This window comes from Artemia sp. Qi Xiang Cuo, chromosome 1 (assembly GCF_049724085.1).
Source record: "Artemia sp. Qi Xiang Cuo chromosome 1, ASM4972408v1, whole genome shotgun sequence".
Lineage (NCBI taxonomy): Eukaryota > Metazoa > Arthropoda > Branchiopoda > Anostraca > Artemiidae > Artemia > Artemia sp. Qi Xiang Cuo.
In genome coordinates, this window is record NC_142794.1 from 103,234,171 (window position 1) to 103,251,742 (window position 17,572).

Genomic DNA, 17,572 nt, shown 5'->3' on the forward strand with positions numbered 1-17,572 from the left:
CCCCTAACACATCTAATAAAAATTTTGATTTAGCCATTTTGTTCAGCGTAGTTGATTTCCACATAGAAAATATATTTTTAAGCAGGATATTCCCCCACAGCCCTGAAGTCACGGTTTTTAATTTATTCCCTGGGGGTAAATGAGGTTTTTTATAGAAGGCGCTGTTGCAAGATTTTCAAAAAAGGGCTAATGCAATTTTAAGTTCCAAGGACTAAAACCCGTTTTAATAATCGTAATTGATTAGTGATATTTGTTGTTGTTTTTGTTGTTTAGACAAGGGCAATTTGCATTGAAGGAGTTCTCGTGGGAACTTCGAAAGGGGCTCATTCGATTGATAATAGAAAGGGTTGATGCCCTTTTTAACAGTCGAAAGTAATTGGAGGGCAACTAATCCCCCTTCCAATCCCACCCTCCCACGCCCACCCTCCCATTTGCCCATTATGTTTAAAAACCAAATGTCACCTTAAGATTAAATCAAAATGCACTGTGTTAATGCTAATTCCTAATAAGGCATTTCAGCAGTATCCCAAGAACGACTGAGGGTATTATGTTCAAACTTTCGGGGCTATTTTTGCACCTCAAATTTAACCAAACCAAAATAGCGTAAGTGTATCCAAGCTATCAAAGACAGTAAACAGATTTTTTTGCGAATGGTATCAAGTTTTCAATTTCAGGTCAACTAGGGGAAGTATGAAACTAAATTAAACAGTACTATTTGTGTCCAGATTTTTAAAAGGGTGTATGTTGTTAAAAATTGCTGAAACTTTTTTCTCTAGCATACAAATAGCAGGCCAAACTATAAAGTCTTAAAAAACGAAAAGATTTAGTGACATTTTCTTTTTCCCTGAAAAAAAACTATGTCAATATAAAATTAAAAGAAATTAATTAAAAAAACTTTTTCACAAAATAATTTTGTCAAAGAAAAGTAAACAACTCTATTAAACCAAAAATGAGAAAAAACAAAATCCAACAATCTGTAAAGCGTGAAACTATTGTAAGTCAACATCAATAAATAAATGAAAACTAAAACGAACAGAAACTAAAATAAATAACCGACGCAATCTCAAAACGAGCAGAAATTAACACAAGTAGGGCGCAAAACCCCTATGCCTTCCCAAGGTCAGAACAAAATTTGCATTTTACTGAAAAAAAGATACAAATTAATGTACATTGTCAGTTTAATATACATATAGGCTGATATTTAGTAATCAAAATGTTAATATTATTTGATTTATTGAAGTTATAAAAGTAAAAACATTTATATTTTTTCAGTAAAGTGCAAATTTTGTTCTGGCCTTGGGAAGGCATAGGGGTTTTGCGCCCAACTTATGTTAATTTCTGCTCGTTTTTTTTAAATTAATAATGAGTAATAACTGCATGTTAGAGCATTCATTTGTTCAAAAATTGACAGTTTATTTGTTTTTAATCACCGACTCCAGAGATTGGGGCTGTCCCACTCCTCTATGAATATGCCAGCCGTTCCTATGGCTTTTGGTGGATCAAAAGATAATGTTTAGCTGAGAAAACCGTACAATTTAGCGCTAACAAGAGACTAGAAACAATCACAATCAAAATTTCCCAAAACGTAATCGTTTTTATTACTTCTCTTTGCGCCATTTTGGGCCACCATCTTGCGTATTATGACGTTATAAAATTTCTTAGATGTCACATTATTTGCTTCATTTCATATTCGTGGAGATATTTCTTTCAAGACGTAGCATTTTATCTGAAAAGCTTTGTTTTTAAATAATATTAAAAAATCACAAATATACCATGCAAAAATAATGATCGTTTTACTGAATGCTACTCGCCAAAATTCTTTATTCCTTATGCCTAAAAAATAATTTTATGCCAGAATTTTAGGAATGTGCAACCCTATACAGGGATAAGGGTTAAGTTAAAGGATCTTCATTTTACGGGATGGTGAAAAACTACTTTGGCATATAAAATTATTGTGTAGCTATGAACCTTAGAGTGAGCAAAATACTCTCAAAATTTGTTTTCTCGACATTATAACGATAAGGAACTATAGAGCAATGGAACTATGTTCCCTTGTCAACTGAAGGAGTAATACAAAATAATGATCGTTCATTGCGGTTACCATAACATATGGACCTAGCTTTTATGAATCTGAGACGTGTCTTAACGTTTCCCTGTCCGGTAAATGTTATATGTTTGTATGCAAACGTTATGTAACGTTTCACTTAACCATATGCAAAATGCATAAAAAGGATTACAGATTTTTGCGATCATCAACAACTCCCTCGAGACATGCAATCGTTAGCATATACAATCCTGAAATAGAACTAAATAATTACCACCAACCCCCCCCCCCCCAAAAAAAAAAATCAATAACAAGCTCAGTGACCAATATTATTTGCAAAATTGGCAGAAAATATATAAATTTGTCATAGGCCCTACTTTAGCGACTAACTAAAACTTTCACAAAATTTAGTAATTAAAGAGAATTGAAAAAATACAACTAAAACAAAAGATGCTGTAATACCATTCCTGAAAATGAAACAAATACTTCTCCACTATTGATCCCAGCGCTGATTGTGAAAAACATTGCAGAGTATTACACTCAAACAATACGGGCTATCGGGCGAGGCGAATTTAAGATCTTTCAAGCGTGAACTCAAATCAGTCATGTTACAGAATTAGAAATTGCATGATTACTATTGGAAATATGAAACATAGTACAATCTTCTTTGTTCTGTGGAATTTACATTATGTAGAATCTTCTGTGAATATATTAAAACCAGGACAGTGTCCAGCGTTGTCTGCACAACCAAATCTTGATTGGATGAAGGTAAGTCAATGTGGTGATAACCCAGAGATTGAAACAAGAATCAAGGCCAAACTCTGCGAAATTTAAGCTGAATTTTAGAATAAATTATGGGAAAGGAGAATTGAATAAAAAGTAAAGATCTATTCGTTTAATCTCTATGTGCGATATTTACAGATGCCTGGATAGATTTCGTGACTAAGAATGAAGACAGCCTGGCTGTGTTTCTTGGAATAAGCCATAGCACATTTTATACTGGTAATTAGATACGTAAGCAGAGGCTGAGAATGAGAATATAGGGCTCAGACTTTTCCAAAACCCTTAATTTTCCTAAGTTTTTGGCACTCTTCAGAATGTCAGCGAATTCATTGTGCATTTTACTTTGGTAAATGTTGCATACTAAACAATTTTTTTTACGGCTCCCTCGCCACAAAATCTTATAAAAGTGCTTCCGTGTCATATGAAACCCGTTTTCTTCTGAAGCGAGAGGCAGTTTTCGCCGAATCTTAAGAAGCATCTTAAGAAGCTAGCATGTACTTAGGATTTTCTATTTGATAATTAATAATAAACTTTACATATGAAAATATAAATTTATAATTTTAATTTCATTCAATCGGATAAATTTATTTGTTTAATATCCAATCAATTACCTTATCATATACATCATTACTTAAATATATAATAAATAAATGATAAATTTTATCAGATAACTTCAAAAAGATGTGACCAAAAATTCGGAAAACTTAGGAATTCAATCGCTCTGTACGCAGGGCCGTCCCAAGGATTTTTTTCGGGGGGAGGGGCGGTCCTTACAAAAAAACTTTAAAAAACGCATCAAATATTTGTTTATATTCATTTTCGTTACGTTTTTCACGAGTAGGACAAACATTTCGGCGGGGGGGGGGGGCAAACCCCTTGGATACGGCCTTGTCTGTACGTAAGCAGAGCCTGAGAATGAGGACATAGGGCTCAGGCTTTTCCAAAATCCTTAATTTTTTCAAGTTTTTTTTTCACTTTTTAAAATGTGAGCGATTTTTTTGTGCATTTTACTTTGTTAAATGTTGCCTACTAAGCATTTTTTTTACAGCCCCTTGGCCACAAAAATCTTATATAAGTGCTTCCATGTCACACGAAACCCGTTTTTTTTCTGGACTGAGAAGCATTTTTTGGCAAATCTTAAGGAGCATCTTAAGAAGCTGGCACGTACTTAGGATTTTCTATTTGATAATTAATAATAAATTTTAAATAAATAGTATAAATTTATAATTTACAAATATATAATGAATAAACAATAAATTTTATCAGACAATTTCAATAAGATATGACCGAAAATTCAGAAGAACTTAAGGGCTTATAATTGATCTGTATACAGGGCCATACCCAGGATTTTTTCAGGAGGGAGGGTGGAGGGGTTACAATAAACTTTAAAAAACGCACCAAAAATGTGTTTATATCCATTTTTGTTACGTTTTTTTGCGAGTCGGACAAACATTTCTGGGGGGGGGGGTTCAAACCCCCTAACTTTATTTGTTTTAATATCCAATCAATTCATTTATATTATGAATTATTATACAAATATATAACAAATAAATAATAAATTTTACCAGATAATTTCAATAAGATGTGACAAAAAATTCATGCAAACTTAGCAATTCAATTGCTCTGTACGTAAGCAGGGACTGAGAAAGAGGACTTAAGGCTCAGGCTGTTCCAAAATCTTTAGTTTTCTCAAGTTTTTGTCACTTTTTAAAATGTCAGCGAATTCTTTGCACATTTCACTATGGTAAATGATGCATACTAAACCATTTGTTTCAATAAATAAAACTACGAATAGTAATAAATCCTCTTATTAGACAGTGAATAAAACGATCTTTTATTAGACAAGTGAATACAAGTGAATATTGTGATCAAAATATCCAGTAAATTTTTTCGATTGATAAATTCACTGCGTAATAAAAGGATTCATCCCTATTCGAACTGTTATTTATCGTCAAGAAAAGTTGTGTGGTCTTCGATGTTACCTACAATTTTTTCGGCTCGCTCCCCACAAAAATCTTATACAAGAGCTTACTTGTCATATTAACACGCTTTTTTCTGAACAGAAAAGCAGTTTTTGCCTTTTGGGTGGGTTTCAAACGCTTTTCGAGAAAAGAAGGGTTCATCTACGGAAAAATATTTTCTTGTTTTTCTACGGAATAATAAAATATTTTTATTTTTTTTAAAATATGTTTTTTCTACGGAATAATAAAATAAAACATATAAAAATATTTTCTACGGAAAAATATTTTCTTGTGGCAATCAGCAGAAACAAAATATTTCAGCATGCCACATCACTTTTCTGATATACCAATAGAAACTACTAGTATAGCAAAGAACAGAGGTTTGGGAGCATACAACCCAACGCATGAGGTGAAAAAAAAACTCCCAGCATTTAAAAGACCTTATGAAAATTTAAGCCCCCTTGTTGAGGGTTAATCCGAAACATATTCCTAGTAAACTTCCCGCCTGTAAATGGTAACTAATAATACAATACTGTTCAATTACAGGGACTATAAAATGTACAGGGACTATAAAATGTACTGCTAATTTCTCCATTCTATGGAATTTGTGCAGTGTAAACCCTTCTTTGAATATTTTAAAACTGGGGAAGTACTGACGGTTTTTGGCTGGACCTAATCTTGACCCATCGTGGAAAAGTAGCAATGTTACTATGCTATGGGGTACATATACTATGTACATATACATATACAATGGGGTACATAGTATCAATGCTGGTATTTTTCATGAACTAATTATTTTGTTTTTGGAGGATTTGGCAGCTTTTGGGATTCTGTCAAATTCTGCTACAGGTAGCTGTGAACTTTTTCAATACCTCATCTTGACTGGCAAAACCTAATTCAATAGGGTGAAGTTCGAGTGAGAAAAGCCTTAACTAAGTGGAAATTGGATGCAAACGGACAGTGATTATATTTCTTATACTGGACTAAATGCTATATTTCTAGCTTCAATTTGTTTTTCAGTCATGTTATGTCACAAATTGGACAATTCTGTAAATTATTATAAACACAGTGGCAAGTTATGACACTTTGATTTTAACAGATATCCTTTAAATTTGCTTAAGTTTTTCCTCTACTAAGATCATCTCTGCTTAATCTCCAAAATTTCACTTTTTGATGGAATGCTAAACCTAAGGTTCATAGCTTATTTTCTGAAAAAAAAACCAAAATTGTAGCTTTTTGAGCATATTTTGTGTTCTCCCAAATTCTTATTCAAACTAGGTTTACAGGATTCACAAGAAATCTACACTTATAGTTGATCTGGACCAGCCGTTTTATAGTTAGGCCACATAAAGAGAGACGATTGTTACTCAAAAGCTGTAGACGACTGTAGACGAAAGTAGACGACTGTTACTCGAAAGCTGTTTGTCCCATTTACTTGACTAAAATTTTGAACAGAGGAGAACCAATTAGATGAAATTTAAAATGCAATCGTTAATTGCTAAATTATGAAATTTTAAATTATTCAAAATTGTTAATTTTTAAAGTATAATTGTTTTCACCGGCCTAACATTTCATGCAGAAAAATTAGAAACCAATCCAATTTTGAAAAATTGATACTACTCGCGTATCCAGAAGTATAGAATATTGTGATTAGCTGACAGAAATACGTCACCGATGTAAACCAATGAAATGAAAGTATCTTTATAAACTATAGAAAAACAAATTTTTTTCTTTCTTCGGTTTGGTTAATGCGTGTAATCAGGCTCGTAGGTACCAATCTTATCAAAAGGGAGAATAAAACAGGTTATTAAGCTAAAAATTTTAAGAAATGCTGAGGAGGATATTTGACTAAATAAAAAGAATTCATCTGCATTCAGATGCCAGAAAGGGCGAATCTACAATATTTCAGGAACTGTTAAGAACATAAAGTTGGAACTTCCAGAGAATGTTGATGGAGATGTTGCACTGAATCAAAAGACAGTATTTGCATCCAAGTTGTCCAAGCGGAATATTTGCAATTGGTCAAGAAACGTTAAGAGTGTTAAGTTAAAACTTCAGAAAATGTTGTGGGGAACGTTGAATTGAAAGACATAGAATGAATCCCGGTTGTTAGGCATATTTACTTATAAATCATATCAAACATTTTATTTTTCTTAGCTGCTATTTATTTTGTTTTATTGAAAAGTGCTATACTATAGTGCTATGCTTATATTTTAATTTGGCAAAAAATGCAAAAATATTTAGGGATGGGGCAATGGATTTTAAAAACTGGATGGTTATTTTACCGACTATTTTAGGTGATATTATTTTAAAAATTATTTTGTTTTTTGTTTACGTCATGAATTTCCATCAGCCATTTACGTTATAAATACAAAAACTGAGCCAGTAAAATAGCGATGCTTGGTGCCACTATTTTCATGACTCAAACCTTTTTTACCGACTGGCTGAAAACATTGGGAGGGAGGCGTCCCCACCGCTCACATATGTAAAACCCCTGAAAGGGGTTATTTGCGATATCTCAGGAATGGCTAAGATTACAAAGTTGAAAGTTTCAGCTAATGTCGATTGGGTTGTCGAACTAAGTCAAAAGGAACTATGTGCATCCAGGAAACAGTTATAAGGGGATGTTGATTTGATATATTTCACTTACGATTGGCATATTTCACTTACAATTGACTTGAATATAGACTAAATTCAAACTAGGTTTATGGAGTTCCTGAGAAATTTCTATTGATACTAATAATATAACTTAGATTAAATTCTCTTAGCATGAGGAAAAATAAGTTAAATTTAGGATGCGGTTTGTACAGCAGTCCATGTTCTTGGGGAAACTACTTAGGGAAACTACCATGTTTTTGGGGAATTTATCTCCCCGGAAAAAATTGAATCCAGAAGCTATGACATTGACGTCAAAGCCTTAGCCTGTCTAGGCCTGTCACAACCATTTTTGAACAATTCCATAAATGGCTAAACGGGTATCACGCTTTCGGGTATCAAGCTTTCGCGTATCGGGTATCAATATGCTTTCAACCGGGAAAAAAAAATCCCAGAACCTTTGATTCTGCTTTAATTTATTCAATTCCCTTGGCACTTTGTTGTGTCAACCGTAGCAACCAGTAAGAAGTGATAAAAGTCACTTGGCAAGCAAAAACAACAAGTTTTTCCCGCTTAAATTCTACTCTGCAATGTAAAAAAAAAAAAAAAAAAAAAAAAAAAAAAAAAAAAAAAAAAAAAAGAAAAGATATCAAGCTTAGAGTTATACCTTACTCTCCTGAATTATATAAATACATAAAAATACGAGCTTTGAAAACCAAGAAACAAAATAAATACTAAAAGTATCCACTATCCCATATTTCAGTCTCATACGTTTTCTTTATTTGGGACTGCCTCAAAAGCAGAGTTCCTGCTGTTTGAGAACCATTGGTAGACTTATATTAAGGAAGCCATCCTGGAGAATATCAGTAGACCCCGGCACCGCGCCGATGAGGGAAGACCAGCGGCGGCAGGGCCAAAAATAGCACGCCACGGCGCACCACCGGTAAGGTGTCGGCGGCGCGCCGCAGGCGTCGATCAATGTTGACCACAAACATTAATGTTTTTATCAGTCTTTCTCAAATTCCAGCTTAAATTTACAACAGATTCAAGCCTATTCGTGAGTTCAAAAATTCACAAGTTGCTGGTTTGAAACTGGTCTTCTTCGTTATTCATCAAGAGAAGTAGCAATCTGGTAGAAACGAAATGGCTGTGACGTTTCAGAACCCTGGCATAATACGAGTAGTTGAAGAATCTATTAGCTATGTATTCTTAACATAAATAATTATCAAAATTAGTAGTTTTTTTCATCGAGCATTACTGCATACAAAAGTTCAAATACCGTATCACAAAATTCGTCAGTTATCTGGGTAAAAACTTTGAATATAACTTTGAAACTTAATTTTTTCATAATGCCCTTTGCCTATATCTGTTTTGTCACCTTTAAACGTTGAAATGGGCGACTTTGATATTGATTGTTTTTTTTTTGTGCTCTTTTGGATTCCTAAAAAGCCTTCTTGTATTAAAAACTGGTGTTTAATAACAATTTTAAAAAAATACATTTTATTTTTTTTAGCTTCTTTATAGAATATATGTCATCTAGGCTAAGGCTGAACTGCTGCTTTTTTATTGGTTTTGGCTGCTCATTTGGATATTATTCATTTTTTCTTTTGGGGATTCATTCCAAATTATAAACTGATAAACATCTAATAACAGTCAAACTATAAAGTGCATCTAAAATGAGAAAATTTATCATATTGGATAATACATGATTAACTCTTTTCATGACAACCTTTCAATTACAATGGAACAAAAAACACTTAATTGTGTATTCGGTATGAAGAAAAATGAAGTGCCAGCTATCTTCTTAGATAAAAAATGAAAAGCTCATCCGTTTTAAATTTAATTAAATGAAATAATATGCAGACTGAAGTAGCTCCTGGAAGATGTTGGGATTTTCATCTTAGTTTGTCACTTTTAAGCCAAACAAAACATTAGGTTACCCATTATCAGTTATTAAGTTTAGGCTTTGATTTTAAATTGCTCACAAAAATGACCAAATTTAAGAAAGTCTCAACAATAGGTCACATGTGGTCAAAATACTCAAAGACTCCTCATTGATCCCCACACAGGCTAAAAGATTCTGCTATGGTCATATCCATGGAAATCTCCCAAGAGTTTCTTTTTAAAACAGCTTTCAAGCGTAGTTAGGGCTATTTAGCCTTTTATGATTTCTTCAAAACTTTGAAAAAAGTGTTATAACATTCCAAATGTTTCATTTGTTATATTTGTGCATATTTTTGGTAATCATTTGTGGGGTGATCAAAATTTTTAAACCACTGTAGATACGTAAGAACGCTGCAACATCTAGTACCCTGAGGTCATAAGACTGTCAAAGACTCCTCCTTGAACCCCCCCAAATTGAAAGCTTTTATTATGACCTGGCCTTTTAATGTAACTTGGGCACTGGACAAAGGGCGCCATTGTCACTCGAGCGCAACGTTAGGTGGGGATGTCGACATTGCTTTCGTCAAACCAATTCGTTTTAGTGTGAATCTGCCTGGTACTTATGAATGAATGTTTTCAAAGTAACCCGTTTCATCAATACGAAAAAAAAACGAGTTGGACGCATATGTCCCTTTCCCTTTGGACGACAAAACATGCAAGTATAGTATCAAGTATAACTCACGAAAATCTTGTTATTTTTTGTCAACTTTTCAACTTTTTGGCATCCCTGCTTTCAATAAAAAAAAATCGAAGTGCTATCACTTAAATATAATACCTCCCTATGCCCCCTCCCTCTGGATACCATCTTGATAGGATACTGTCTCTGCTTTAAATAAAAAAAAATAATTAACTTATTGGCATCCCTGCTTTCCAAAAAAAATCGAGGTATTATCATTTAAATATGATGGCTCACTAACCCCCCACCCCCTCCGGATACCACCTTAATAGGATGCCGTCTCTGCTTTAAATAAAAAAAAAAATTACTTTTTGGGATCCCTGCTTTCAAAAAAATTTTTTTTGAGATATTATCATTTAAATGTAATTCCTCCCTATCCCCCCCTCTGGATACCACCTTGATAGGATACCGTCTCAGCTTTGATTAGAAAAATAATTTACTTAATAATTAACTAGGTCACTATATGGTTCAAACAAACAGGCAAAATAATATTAAATAGCTTAGCGTTCCTTGAAAAAAAATTGAGGGTACGAGTAAAGGGGTACAATGATAACAAAAAAATGTCAAAATTATTCAGATATACCTAAAATTATCGAAAAACTGAGTCATAGATTCGCCGTGGCACTGAATAAGATCCAAAGAATCTAATTAAAAGGGAGCACACACAAAAGCCGAATTAGGCCAGTAGCCTATGAGAAATCGCAAAATAACCAAGACAATGAACAAGTCCTAATGGGGGGCCCTGGGTCTATCAAAATATTTCAATGGTTTCCCAGGGACTGTCTCCACTTTAGATGAAAAAAATAATTATCTTTTTGCATCCCTGCTTTCAATGAAAAAAATGAGGCATTATCATTTAAAAATGATAGCCCCCTATCCCCCCCCTATAGGCAATAATTTACAATTTATTTATGAAGCATATTTTTGGGGTAACTTCCGGTTCAATGTTTAATTCCCCAACCTTGTACATAGCATAGTCTATAGCTAAATTTTGTCTCAATAGATGGGTTTTTTGTTTGTTTTTTGTTGTTTTTTTTTGGGGGGGGGGGTAAAAATGTTTCAGAAAGAAGATTGTATTTTCTATCAGATGTTCAACAATTCAGTATTAAACATTAAGAAAATCTTATCTAAAAACAGCAAAAAAAAAATCTGCAAATTTATAATTCAACTGTAGAAACGATCTGTCGGCTGTCACATTCAAAATCCAACTGAAGGCTGAAACTGTATAGTAGTGATTTCGTTCTATAATTCTATGCAACTTGAAAATAAAATTCTTGACTACGAATGATGTAAGAAATAGCGATTATGAAACTGCATTCGAAATTATTTAAACTCATTTCATAAAGACGATACATTCTTTGTCAACATATGAAGAACTGTGTATATTGCACTATTTACAATTGCATACTACATCTGTCTGGTTCTTATGCAAAGTAGCAAAAGAGACGAAAATTAATGAACAAGTGAGTAGTGAAAAACTATGGTATGCAAAGTAATATTTGGCAGGGAAAGTCACTGGTGATAAATCGCTAGGGGGGCACCGTGATTGCGTGATTTTCGGGGACTCTAGGAGCAAATTTTTTTTTTCGGGTTGACGCATAGATTTTTGGGGAAATACCCGAAAATTCGGGGATAGTGCAAGCCCTACTTGAGTTCTAATCAGGCAAATCGAAATACTAAACCACACGAGAAGGAAAAGCTCCAACTTTGCGGTTGAGGCAATAAAGAATTGCCGCAAAATTAATTTGAAGTCAACCGAACGCCACCGCCTCTGCCGGAGGCGGCGTGCCTGCGGCGCGCCAGCAGAGTTACAACACTTCGGCGGCGTTCGACTGGGCCTCTCGTCGGCGGCGTCCGGTCGATCCACCGGCGCGGCGCCGGGGTCTAAATATCAGAGATTCAGAACGGAAAGAAGTCACACCCGGATTTCCGTCATTGCTTAGAATGTCACGGAGAAGTATGCCTCAAGAAGTACATGTCTCTCTTTAAAGCTCAGGCCATTTTGTTTAGCTTAAAAGAGTCACTGCTATTCCAAAGATACAGTTGGGTTGGAAATATAGCTGAGAGGAGATCTACACATATTTTCAGATATGGCAATAAATAGAGACAAAAAATAAGAAGGGGGCTACAGGCCCACAATTTTTCTGAGAAAACAGATCTTGCTAAAGATTGAACTGGGTCGAAGGTAACTCCCGAACGAATGAATCAAGAGAACAAGCTAAATGAGCAGCAGTAACTAACATTAACATTATCTTTTAAGCGAAATAGTTGGAGTGGTTTTGTTTCTCAAGTGCATTGTTACGGTCTGATTTCTGACTCTGAAAGATACAACTTAATCGTTTATTGAATTTTTATCTTCAGTTTTTCAGATGCTCGTTTTGCTTATTTCTTTTTAGTTATGTGCTGTTTTACTATTTTTCGTCACTCAACTTTCTCCTATTCAAATCTGCACTGCTTTTTATTGTCTGTTGACTACACTAGCCTCTTTTCAGCTGCACTGAGAACAGCAGCCTGCCAAAAGGACACTGCACAAATACTTACTGTCACAAATTTAAAAAAAAACGTACGTTTTCCAGGTGAAGGGGAGGAGCAGGTCGGTAGGAACTTTTCTAGTCGGCACGGGCTCGATATATGTTTATGCATTATTGGTCATCCAGTTTCGGAATTATATACTTAGATCTTTGCAAAAAAATTTATTGGCCTAAATTCAAAGATATTGTGGTGATTTGTAGCTATTTAGCTTCTCCCAATTGAGTGGTATTTTATGTTTAACAAATGGTATAGATAGGTCAGTAAAAATTTAAACATTATGAGGAAACAAAATGGAGAAATTACAACACATCAATTTTCATTAAAACAGTATTGTCTCTCTCTCTCTTGGAAGCCTCTGGATTTGTGCTTTCCGATTTTTTTTTTTTTCAAGTCAAAAAGCATTGTTCAGGGCCTACCATTATTTTGGAACAAAAATGAAGGGATTCTGATTAGTAAGTTATTCACTCCAGACTGATAACTTCCAACCGCAGTCACTTACCACCAAGATCTATTGTTTTTCCCCTCACTCCTACGCAGAGATTATCAATATTTATTTTCGGATTTCTACTTCATTTTTCTATCATTTCACTTACTTTCAGGTATCCGGGGAATGGAATGTCCTTGAATTAACAAAAGGTATTTGCTGTCCTTGTCAAGGCGACACTAAGATTTTTATGGACAAACTACAACAAGTGTCATCATTAGGGCCAAGGAACGCATCGCTTAACAGCTTACAACCCAGCTGGACAAAAATGACAGTGTCTGCACCAGTGTGTAGAGACCGCAAGAAACACGGAAGGTATCTACACTGGGAACTCGAAGTTCTTTCTAACCCCGCGAGACCCGGTGTGGCTGTTATTAGACCACCTTATCCTTGGGGTAATACTTTCTTTATGACTCTTTAAGAGAATCCTATCAGATAGAAAATGAGAACCCATAGAGTACAAAATATTTAAAATATATTGTAATATTAAAAAATTCCAGTTTTACACGAATCCCAAATTTTGTAGTATTGGACAGAATAATGTCCAGCACAAGGACACCTCAGAAAGTTGAATAGAATGATATCCAAGATCGGACAAAATGATGAAATCCCATGCAAGAAAAAGTACAAAACTACCTCTTAAACTATTCTTTAAATAAAACATTTAAGATAACGTGGACATTTATCCTAGGCATTTTGAAGCATAATTATTTGTTCCTCGTTCGCTCATACCTACCAGGACATGGAACCATGCGGGGAACGAAGAATCAATAATTTATTTTAGTACCTTTTAAACATTAGAATAAATCAATTAACAAAAGATGATCAACCTTTATTTGAAAAGAGTCTTTTTAGTATATTAACTGCATCACTATGTGACATAACTCTTATTCTATGTACAAAACACGTCAGATTAACCCTTTTTTTATTTTAAATAATTAAAAAAAATCCTGAAAAAAGATCCCACGGCAAGTTTATGAGACCTTTTTTCACTTTGTCGTCTTAGATATTGAAATTTCAGACAAGTCCATTGAATGTGGGGAAGAAGATGTGCATAATGGATAAACATATGCTGACTTTTTTTTCATAAATGTAATTAAGAAAGACAGTAACTCAATTTGGATCGAATATTTCCTTGGACAACACTCCATAAAACTGAAAGAACAAACTAACAGCAAATAATATCTTTTAAGCATAATTTGTCGGTCCTTGTTGAAATTTTTACCCGCTTTGATGTTTTTCTATTTTTGTTTTAATTTCTGACATATTTCATGTTAATCAAAGACCATAAAGCAAAATGCAGATAATGAAAAACCGATCAAATTATGAAAAGACAGTGAATGAATAAGCAATTATTTGTTTATATCAACCATATTGATGGAACATATCGATGGGCAATATTAGCATGAAGCTGGCAATAAACCATCAAATATATAGCCAACTGCAAGATATTAAATATATTTGGGTGCTTTATTTCTTTTGCTAAAAATTCACACTTATCGCAACCTTGGCCGTCCTCGGGTGTTTCATAAATACTGGTAATATTTCCCTCCTTCTGAAAAGAAATACATATTGATAGTGTGGCAGTCTTTGGCAATCTTTCCTTCTTTCTCGACAACCACATAAGGCTTTCAGTTTGTCACAATCACAGTCGCAACTAATTGCAGCCACAGGCCCATGCAGACGCAATCAAAAGGAGTCGCAGTCATGAGCAGTCACTGTCTTAGTCGTAATCAGTCACAAGTAGTTAAAGCCGAAAGTTGTTGCATTTGCGAGTTAACGCAGTTGCAAGAAGTCATGGTCGAAGTAATAGCAGTTGTAGCAGTTAAATCAGCAGTAGCATAGTAAAAGTTGTAGTAGTATTAGTACTACAAGCAGTACAAAAGGCAAAAGGTGTCTTTTGACTAGTTTAACACCCCTCTCATCATGAGCAGAAAGATTCAAATTAATACACTAATCCTTCCTCAGATTTTGCTGATACGCTCTTTAGACAACTTGCATGTACATAGTGTGTATTGATTGGTTCAAGATCTCCCTCAACACTCCTTTACAGTTTCACCCTCGTAACCTTAGCCTTAGTTGTAGTAGCAGTAGTAGTATCCATTTAGTAAATTTTGGTTAGTTCAACCCCCCCCCCCCCCACTCAATATGTCCTGAAAGTTTCGACTTAATACTATAAGTCGTTCTAGAGATATTACTGATACGAAATTAGTTTAACGCATCCCCCCTCCATCATTCCCTGAAAGCTTCACCTTGATATCCGTAGCATTTTTGGAGACCTGGGATCAAAAATGTCGTTTTTTCCAATAGGAATCCTATAAGTAAACAATGTGGAAACTGCATAACTAGTCACCAATGCCCAAAGGGCTGTGGGAGGGGGGGGTCAAATCATCCCCAAGGGCACAATGGACCTTTTGACTATACTGAAGTAAATGCAATCTCAAAATTTTATCTGATGTCTCTGGGGAAGAACAGCAAAAAAGAACATCGGAGGGGGTTGCTTATGACATCTACAACAGTTCTGCAATAAGAAAATGATAGAAAATAACCATATTAGAGCCTCGATAAAAAAGAACTTCCTCAGAATGAAGGGACAATCCCCACCCTCATTCCTTCTATATTTATCTGAATTCTCAACAAAAGTTCCAAGTTTTGGGCCTAAAAATTTCCATCTGAGGTTTCATTCCCCTTCCCTAACAGAAATATCCTCTATTTCTTCTCGCCTTAAACTAATCCATGACTATAGGCCACAGTAACTAAATTCTCCAACTAAACTCAGTTAAATGAGGTGAAAAAATAATTGTCTAATGCCAAAGTAGAATAGCTTAGCCCTAAGATTCAACTCCAAGAAGTGTTATTGCAGTATATTTTTGTGATATCAGTGTAAAAAAAAAAAAAAAAAATACTCGTATTGAGCGGAATTATTTTTCAAATACTTAAAATAAAAATTGTATGACGACCACAAAAAACAAACAAAAATAACGAGTAAGATGATGGTAAGTGAAAAAAATCGTTGAAACAGAACTGATTTGGACTTCAAGTGCTATGTTTCAAAAGAAAAAGAAGACATCACCATTGCTACAAAATTGTTTCTTATTTGCAGATTTATTTGGCTTCAGCTCATTAACTGTCATTGCAACTGACTACGAAACCTTTTTAGTTGTCCATTTTTGTCACGGTCTGCTTCTAGAGCATATATCCCTTCCTGTCGTTCTTTACCGATCCGGAAATATCTTAGATATTCCAACACTGTCACGCATCCACTTCTCACTTCAACTTCAGGGTCTCAACACTTGGGACATGGAGAACACACACGACGTGCCGTGCGATTCAAAAACCGATGCAACTGAAACGTCGTCAACAGAGCTATCTGAGCTAACATCGGCGTATATCGATGTCAGTACAACTATGACAGAAGGGTTAACTGCTTACTATTCTACAATAAATCAAACATCAATAATTGAAACTCTAATGACATCGATTTTTCCAGAGAGGACGACGACAGAGGGAAGTCAGGAGCAAATTAGTTTTACAGAAGATGAAGATTACAATCCAAAGGCCGATGCGGAATGGTTGGGAGCCGATTTTTATGCATTTCCCATTGACGGGAATCCCGTTCTTTTCTCTATTGATTCAGGTCTCGAAAGCCAACTTGAGATGAACAGTAGGAAAGCTGTCTTGAAAATAAGCAAAGATACACATGCTTGGACCCCAATCCTTGTTCCTATCCCCCCAAGTCCTGAAAGGGGAAAATTAGCACATTTGGCAGAAGAAAAATCTGCCGAGTATGTCAGAATTGATCCGCTGAAATAGATTTTTGAATACAAAGTTTGTAGAAAACAGTTCACTGGTGTATTAGCATATTTTATTTATTACAAGTTTGATAGTTTCACTGTATTTTCGTAATAAATTGTATCCCTCTGGATTGACATTAAATAGTAATTATTGATTATAGTAAGGTATATTGACTTGAGCTCAGGGCTTGAACTGACCTGAAGATATTCTGACTTGGACTATGCGGACCAAACCGCCCCTTAAGCCTAAAAGGAACACCTCTTCTTTTTTCTTTTAATAGGATTTTCCATCCTAAAGATGACAAGGACCTAATTCATTTATCCAAAATCACATTAGTTTCATAAGAAAAAATTATTAAAAATTACTGAAAAGTGCTATATTATAGCATATGTGGAGGCCCCAACCCCCCTAACAATCCAAAATGATACCAAACTTCTTGGGATTTCTTCAGAATATCAAATACATCCTCATTTTATGATAATAGCACGCAAAATAGAATATCCACTATTACGGCTATAGGGCTAAAAATAAAGTACAAAATTAAACAGAGAATACATCAAATGTTATTATGACACAATTGCTATTATATATTATACTGTGAAAGCTATAAAAAAAAAGTTTTTTTTTAACATATACAACTTGTTGGTATTATTGAAAAGATAATTTTCTATTTGGAATCAATTATCGCAAAATATAAACACTAAAATTCGCACTTGATGAACAGAGAACTAAATATAAATCAAATGAAAGAAACAAAT

At 34.5% G+C, this 17,572-nt stretch overlaps 2 protein-coding genes across 6 annotated transcripts in view; one reads left to right on the forward strand and one right to left on the reverse strand.

Annotated features, from left to right (window-relative positions):
* Vps50 (vacuolar protein sorting 50) overlaps positions 1-17,572 on the reverse strand; it is a 105,706-nt gene that overhangs the window by 9,461 nt on the left and 78,673 nt on the right. The gene's annotated exons all lie outside the window — the stretch shown is intronic.
* Positions 2,627-16,944, forward strand: LOC148957037 (uncharacterized). 2 transcript variants are annotated; one of them, XM_089088324.1, is made up of 3 exons: positions 2,627-2,812; positions 13,135-13,414; positions 16,510-16,944. In XM_089088324.1, exons 1-3 carry the CDS (start codon positions 2,672-2,674, stop codon positions 16,830-16,832), a joined length of 744 nt encoding a protein of 247 aa, XP_088944450.1. In that variant the 5' UTR covers positions 2,627-2,671; the 3' UTR covers positions 16,833-16,944. The 2 variants fall into 2 exon arrangements, with proteins under 2 accessions (XP_088944450.1, XP_088944441.1); XM_089088315.1 differs by having other exon boundaries at positions 2,633-2,812; positions 16,123-16,944.